This window comes from Silene latifolia, chromosome Y (assembly GCF_048544455.1).
Source record: "Silene latifolia isolate original U9 population chromosome Y, ASM4854445v1, whole genome shotgun sequence".
Lineage (NCBI taxonomy): Eukaryota > Viridiplantae > Streptophyta > Magnoliopsida > Caryophyllales > Caryophyllaceae > Silene > Silene latifolia.
Genome location: NC_133538.1, coordinates 178,961,738 through 178,969,926, shown reverse-complemented (window position 1 = coordinate 178,969,926; position 8,189 = coordinate 178,961,738). Strand labels below are relative to the sequence as shown.

Here is an 8,189-nt window from a genome sequence, read left to right as displayed (position 1 = left end):
CCACATTTCCATAACTTGTTTTGCCTTTTCTCACCTGAACCTCACTATTCCCATATCATTTGCAAACCCCTACTGTGACGGACATTATCGGTTGGAATTTGTGCATTAGTACTTGAATTGTCTTTCATTTTTGTTGCATGCATGCTATGTAGGTCGCAGATAGGTGAGTGACTGTCTTTTCGTCTCTCTTTTACATATAACATTTGCCCTTTGCTTCATGAGAGAAGAGTGACCACGTGAGAGTCCGATTTTGTTGGTCTTGCAAGGTCGATAGGTCACTTTATTTCGAATGACCCATAATTCGTTTTGCATCTTGTTGCTTGGCTTTAATCGTTGATCTTTGTTGCATTAAATTGGTTCAAGTAGACAAGTTAAGCCACTCGAGTTATCATTTCCGTTCCATTAGTTTAGTTTTGAGTTTACTCGAGGGCGAGTAAAGGTTTGGTTTGGGGAGATTTGATACGTGCCTAATGTATAGTCTTTTTGGCCTATTTCAGCACGTATTTCTATGCATTTCTATACTGTTTTTATGGTATTTTGCCTCGAATTGGCTACTTTGGTGTATTTTGTCCTTTTTGTAGGAATGATCGCGAAAGTAGTGGAACTATACCCCTTTTTGTCCTTTTTGCATGCATTTAGAGGAGACGGGATTGTCCTAGAGTAAGATACTGCACTTGGAAGCGTCGTGGCACGCAGTACGAGGCACTTGGGTGAAGACGTGAGCTGAAGACATAACCACTCGATCGAGGAGTTTACCAGTCGATCGAGTGGTTCCACACCCCCTGATGCTCGATCGAGAGGTTTCCCAGTCGATCGAGTAAGCTGCACCAGATCAAGTCCTCGATCGAGTAACCTGATGGTCGATCGAGTAATTTTTGCTGAGAAGTTGGTCGATCGAGTGTATTAATGCACTTGATCGAGTGGTTTCGTCCTAATGGGCTTTAATTCAGTCCGTGTGTTTAATTATTTCGCTAAACATTGTTTGTTTTGCTATTTAACCTGGGATTTACTAGGTTATTGGCATCTCTTTTGACTATCTTTCATACTATCAAACTTTCACCGCACCTTGCTACGTTATTTGGCCTTCTCCACTGTTACTTTTATTTTCGGATTATTATTGCTCGGATTCAGTGTTCTTTACGCCGGATTCGCTCAGATTGTAATCCTTCCTTTCTCTTTATTAATAATAATCGTTTGTTGCTTTAATTTCTTGTTTATGTTATCATTCTCCTTTGCCCTAATTTCCTTTATTGCATTTTATTGTTTATTCATTATGTTTTCTGCTGGGAATTTGTCTGCTGTTAGTTTAATTACGAGCATGAGTAGCTAAACCCCTTCATGTTGGGATTAGGGAATCTGCGGTAGGAAAATGATGATGTAGTGAATGAATTAGATGAACTGATTAAGAGACTCTGTCACTATAGCAATTTAACGTAATTCCAGGACCTAGTTGAGTGCACGCTTCTATGTCACCCATTAAACTGGCTAAAATTAATCCTGGATCGAAAGATTGGACTAAATAGGCCTGCTATAATTAGTAGACTACCCTAATGAGGACGAAAGTTAAGTTAGTGGTATTTTAGGATAGAAAGTGGACCGAAAGGACCTTTTAACATCCGTCTCACATTAGTTCGCCCGAGTCATTTCTTTGCTGAGTTATTGGACTACCGTAGTGAACCGAAATCCCGACATGTCCCTCTCTTCTTGATAGTTTAATCATATTTTATTGCTTTATTTACTTTTTACTTTATTTCTCGTTCCTTCAGACTTCGTAGTTTAGAACCTTTTTCAAACAAACCCCCAATTGTTACCATAGGATTAGAAATAGACAGCTATATTTGCGTTACCTCCCTGTGGATTCGATACTCGACTACCTCTGCTACATTTTAGTTGAGACCGTTAGGTTTTATTTTTGATAGGGTTGCGATAGCCGTGTCAATGGCGTGACTGCTGAAAATGTCGATGCGACTGTCACCGTGCCAGAATGGCCTGTATCTTAAATCCCAATGACTTTTATGAGTGAATCTGAACTGAATGAGGCGCTTTGTGGAGTAAATGAGACTGGAACTGTTGTGGTGAAGGAGGGAGTCGTAGTGGATAACAATGATGGAATTAAAGGGGAGCATGGTGATACGTCTGCCAACAAGAGAATAGTTGATTCCGACATATCGACTAGGACTGCTAAACGACACTGTACAGGACAGACCTCTGTGAATACCCTTGAAATCATGGTCTCTGTAAGCCAATCCCCTGTCATAGCTGGGGCGTCATCTGTTGTTAGGAGTCGTTCTCGTGGTAAGGGTGATGGGCTCGGCTGCTCCATGTGGTGTGGGGAGTCGGAAGTTACAGTCGTTGTTGTCTCCAAGTTTCTACGCGCTAACCAGGCATTAATCAAGGATCTGACAGAGTTGCGTAAGCATGTGGCAGACTACTGCTTCTTAGACGACTACAAACTGGAACATAAGTAAGTTCTCTTAACTATGTTTAAATTAATAAAAAAAGGCAAAGTACACTAATGGTTGCTATATCTGATATATAATAATGGATGTTAATTGATTATATTATGTGTTACACACAGTGAACCACTAGTGTGCTATACGGATCTTACTCAGCTTAACCGGGCCGACATCTTGTCTATGCTATCTTAGACACCAATGTCAGATGCGGTTATCGAGTGCTGGGCCATGTTGCTGAACCGGTTGGAGGCAGAGGACAATGAGTTTCAAAGGATGTCTTTCTTCGGCCTACGTCATATGGTACGACATTAGTTTTCCATTTTCATATACATGAGTTGTAAGTTCATATATGCTCGTCACTTCATAGCACTAAAATAATGCAGCTACGTTATATTCGTTTTGTGTAACTTCAACTCTATATCACCAATATTGTTATGATCGCATTTATCAATTTTCCGTGTAACTTGATAAATAATCAGCTCTAATTCTATTTAAAATACATCTACAGGACATTATCAACGAACAGTTGGAAGCATGTGATTCTGACACACAGATCAATACAGTGGCTGATAGGCTGTACGAGGTGTGGGACATCTTCATTCAAGATTGTGGAAACGTATTCAGTTTCAACGCGAATTTACTGTTCCTACCTCTAAAGGTTCAAGGTCATTTCGCCTGTGTATGCATCAACTACAAATCACAAATAGTTGATTTGCTTGACCATAAATTTTACCCTGATTGGACGAAGTCTGACGTCTGCAAAGCTTGTAAACTAATTTTAAGTTGACTTTCAGTTTACAACTTTTTAATATTTAAGTCTATTTTGATAAAATAATTTGCTTATATTAAGGTTCTTTGTTGCAGGCTGCCCACATCAGTGACTATATGGATTCTAGAGGTGTTGCTAGAGGAATTGATATTGCTAATTTTGAATACCGCCAGACCAAATTTTCTTGGCAAGAGAAGCCGATAAACACGACTGAGTCTGGGCTATTCGCAATGACGTATATGCTAATGTATGAGGGTGAGACTTTTGATCATGCTGACCTTGAGAAGAAAATCAACCGTCGCTATTTGGTAATCCAGTTCGCTGTATCCCTCATACTAGCGGATATCAACGACCTCAGAGAGGGAATCATTACGAAGGTGAATGTTTTTATTACCGACAAGGAAGATATATGGAATGATTTACACCTCTCCCGTCGAATTCAGAAGTGTTTGACCAGGAAATAGAACTACCTGAAGATGGGGTTATTGTGAATAACTGAATAAATCAAGCTTTGATGAGGTTCAAGAACATTTAGCCTGTGTTTGTATTTTGTTCATTTTGTGTGACTTTGATTCACAGGCTGTGTAACTTTTTGTCAGGAAGTTTTAGTGAACAATTATGAAACTTCAACTCTTAACCTCTGTAACTCCAAGCTGATCCAGTGTAACTCCCAACTGAAGTTGTAGTTTGAACCTTCAAAAGTTTTAACTGAAATATGTTTATCTTTTCTTTGTGTTTTTTTGGTATAACTTCAAGTATAAAATGGCTTACTTTGGTCTGTAACCTGTAACAAATTTTTGAAACAAAACCTCGTCATCTGTGACCTAAAATCTACTAACTTTCATTCGGGGCTTTTGGTATAACTTTACCTCACAAATGTATAACTTTTGTCGCATATTATGTAACTTCACCTCACAGTTTGTATAAAATTAGTGAAATATGGTAGGGCAGTGTACATGATAAAATAGAACAAAAATCAAGCTTGTCAAATATAACACCAACTCGTTCAATGTAACTCCAACTAATTGTTTTAGCATTTAGCCACTGAATGTTGATTAAAGTTCAATACTGCTATAGCTGGATTACAAACAAAATATCTTTCCCCATTGTTCATTCTCCTTCCGTCTCACCATATTGTTTACCTTTTATTAAAATACTCTTCAACACTAAGGATAAAAAGTGCAAAAAATTTGTTGAGACGGAGGTATTACTTCATTCACTACACTACGGACTGCCCCTCTTCTTCTTCTTCTTCTTCTTCTTCTTCTTCTTCTTCTTCTTCTTCTTCTTCTTCTTCTTCTTCGTCTTCTTCTTCTTCTTCTTCTTCTTCTTCTTCTTCTTCTTCCCCTTCTTCTTCATTAGATGTATCCTCAGATGGTGATGATGGGGGGCGCTCTGCGAACGGGTTTGGGCAATTTCTTTTGTCGTGGTGAGCCATTAACTTGCAGTTATTACACATTCGTTTCGGATTACTTGCTTTTGTAATTGCTTTCGTCTTACTTGACAACATCCTTCTGCCGCTCCCCTTGTTTTTGGATTTTTTAGGTGGAAATATTGTTATCTCGTCACTGGCCGGACAACCAAGTAATTTAACCATTTCCTGTTGCTTATTAAATGTTTCCTTGCATGGTAATAACTTTTCCCTAAATTCCCGAATTAAGCTGCACATACTCTCAACTTCAGCTTTGCCCAGTCCACGAAGTAAACCAACTGTTTCATGTATTTCTGACCACAACTTCGTCATCTCAATTTGCTTTGCATCAATGATATCAATATCATCGATGAGTTTACCACTATAGTCTAACATGTTGAAGCGAAGTGCATCACTCGTCCATCTTTTAGCAACATAATCCTGTGGTATTGTCTGCAACCCGTTGGATGAATAAATCCATATTATATGTTGACATAATATTCCTTTTCTTTCAAAGTTTCTGCAGGTGCAGTATGCTACGAAAGTTTATGTGGAGTGCAAACAATTGTCACATAAATATTATGTGTAACTTCTAAGGCAATATGTGTAATTTCATAGTCTCTAGTGTGTAACTTCATTACTCAAGATCCTCTGAAACTTATCTTTTCTATTAAACGATTACTGCAACTTTATTATTACCTGGGTTGTACTGAACCTGATAGCTCCTTCTCTTGCACGCATCTTTAACGATGGTCACCTCTAGCCCATCCTTCTCGGTGTAACCCTCGGTCTTACATGTGTCGAGAGAGTACTTCACCTCTTCTTGAATTTCTTTAAAAGTCGCATGGGTGTACACTTCTGCCCCGTGACGCTCTAAAGGCAGATGGGTAGCAATTTTTGGAGACGAGTGTCGGTTATCATTGTCAAGTTTCTTTTGTGTATGTCGTTGTTGGTCCATAGCGCTCTCAAAACGCATCCAGAACTCAACGATCGTACCTGACTTCTGTTCAAACCTCTTAAAATAACTATTTGTGCTCTCTGATCGCTGTGTCGTCCTCATGACAGCCCCCATGTTCAAGTCCCTGCAATACGCCATTACCCACTGGCTCCTTTTACTAAACGTTTCCGTAAACCAATCATCGTTGACAAGCCCATGTGTTTCCATTAATGATGACCAACCAATATCAAACTCTGTGGCTTCTAAATCATCGTCCCATATGATGTCATTCAATTTCTTTATAAAATCCTTATAATCTTCCCTGGTCACCCCGAACATAGACGGCACCTTGTTCATGATATGCCACATACAAAACCGATGGCGCGTTATCTTGAAAACAATGGGGACAACCTTAATAATGCCCGCATCTTGATCGGTGATAATGTACTCGGTTTCCTTCCCCGCCATAGCAATTAGGAAATGCTTGAAACCCCACTCAAATGACTCATGGTCTTCATGCGCAATAAGCGCCCCACAAAATGTAGCCGACCGTTTATGGTGATCTACACCCGTGAAAGGTGTGAAAATCATATCATACTTGTTCGTGGAGTAAGTAGGGTCGTACGATACTGCATCACCAAACATGGCATAGTTCCTTCTAGCTTCTCCGTCAGCCCAAATAACTCTGCGAAGGCTACCGTCAACATCGAGATCATAATCAAAGTAGAAACGCGCCCTAATTTCTGCCATCTCTTTGAATCGGTCTATGAACAATTGTCCGTCCCTTTCATGTATGAAGCATTTAATATCTCGGTGAAAGTTCTTGAAATCAGTTAGAGTTGCACCAATATTCTCAAAACAATTTAAGTGTTCCTTACACATATTGTACGTCCTAGTTGCTCCCAGCTTCAACTTTAAAAAAACAATACTATTACTTAATATTGTAACTGTACTGCATATCTGTCAAGTTAAGCTATCTCCATATATGTAAACTATGCAAAATAAATTGAATACTAACCCTTGAGTTATATAGGATCAAGTGCTTGTGGTAATCTGATATGTTTCGCGACAACTTCTGAAACTCTCTATCATTAACCGAGATTAGCTCGTGATTGTGCCCCTCGTGAAATCGGTCTATTAATAATATACCATTCTTCATAAATAGCCTAATTCGCGCCTTGCACCCGACCCTCCTAATTTTTTTATTTCTGTTTGTTGTAACCGTAACACACTCGCTGCTTTTCCTTGCTATGTTCCTCTAAACCCTCCTTCAGTCCATGTGTGAATCCCTCTCGGTTACAAACTACTAGCTTAGACCTTATTGCACCATCGCGCCACCTCTTTGTTGTGTACCTCCTCACATCAAACCCACAAGCAAGTGCGTATATTTTATAAAAGGTCACGGCCTCCTCGATCTCAATAAACTCTTGACCGACGTATGGTGTGAATTTGTTTTCCACTTGCCTACAGAATTCATTCTCCTTGTCAGATTGTGTTCTTTCACCACTAGAGGAATCTGTGAAAAACAAGAATAAGCTAAAAGTTGTACAATAATGTCAGCTAAAAGTTGTACAATAATGTAAGTTGAACATTAATGTAACTTCTGTTTACAGAGTCTGTAACTTCATTTACTGTATATTCAGTTCTACAACATTTTCTAAAATTATGTGATTTGATGTACTTATAATTTCTATAAAGTTACAGTAACTGTGAATCGAAGTTACAGTCAAATTTCTTTATTTGTGTAACTTCAATTACAGAGGTCTGTAACTCTAACACTCTATTCTTCAAATTCAGTGAAATCTTGCCTGGTGTTGCACTCAGTTATGCGAAACCTGTTACTGCAACTAGGTTTTTCAATGCGTATCTCAGACTTTTACTAAAACTGTGTAACTTCATTACACTTTCTGGGTAACTTCAATTATCTTATGTGTAACTTCAACCATGACAATGTACAGCATTAGATTAGCACAACATTCATCTAATAATAACGTCTACCTTTCTTCAAAAACCACAAACAAAACTCAATTTTAAGCAACTTCGTCTTCAAATCCATAGTCAAAACTCAATATCAAAATAAATAAAAATATTGATTAATCCAATTAAACATTGTACGACCTTAATTTGCAAAACAACTCAATAAATACAAAAAATAACATGTTGATGAAACAAATAATCTGATTTTATAAAACTCAAATCAGTTACATAAAAAACCTACGAAAAACATACCATTGACGACTTTAACTATCTGCATATCCGTCATTCTTATCAACTTGAGGAAGTTAAAGATTAAAGTGGTTCGTTATGTGTAATGAAATACGACTTCTCTGATTTTTAAGAAGTTTTTTTGGTTTTTCATGATGAATTTGATGTGATTTTCTAATGCTTTGAAATGAGAGAAAATGAGGGAGCCATGCAGAAGAAAATAATACCCTGGACTATTGTTTTATCCATCGACAATTGAACGTAGGTGTACCAGGTTTTCTATTTGGGGAAGAGTAATATATAAGTTGCTTGCTTCTCTCCTACAATCACACTTTTCCTTTTTTTTTTCCAATAAAAATCCACTTTTTCCCCTTCATCTCAACCATTGATTCTCCTAATCCAATGGCATAT

At 38.2% G+C, this 8,189-nt stretch overlaps 1 protein-coding gene across 1 annotated transcript; it reads right to left on the bottom strand.

The window, feature by feature from the left end:
- Nucleotides 1–3,851: 3,851 nt before the first annotated feature.
- Nucleotides 3,852–7,836, bottom strand: LOC141629522 (protein FAR1-RELATED SEQUENCE 5-like). Its single transcript, XM_074442507.1, has 5 exons — nt 7,803–7,836; nt 6,806–7,089; nt 5,319–6,485; nt 4,820–5,089; nt 3,852–3,899 (listed from the first exon to the last, which is right to left on the bottom strand). Exons 1-5 carry the CDS (start codon nt 7,834–7,836, stop codon nt 3,852–3,854), a joined length of 1,803 nt encoding a protein of 600 aa, XP_074298608.1.
- Nucleotides 7,837–8,189: the final 353 nt, after the last annotated feature.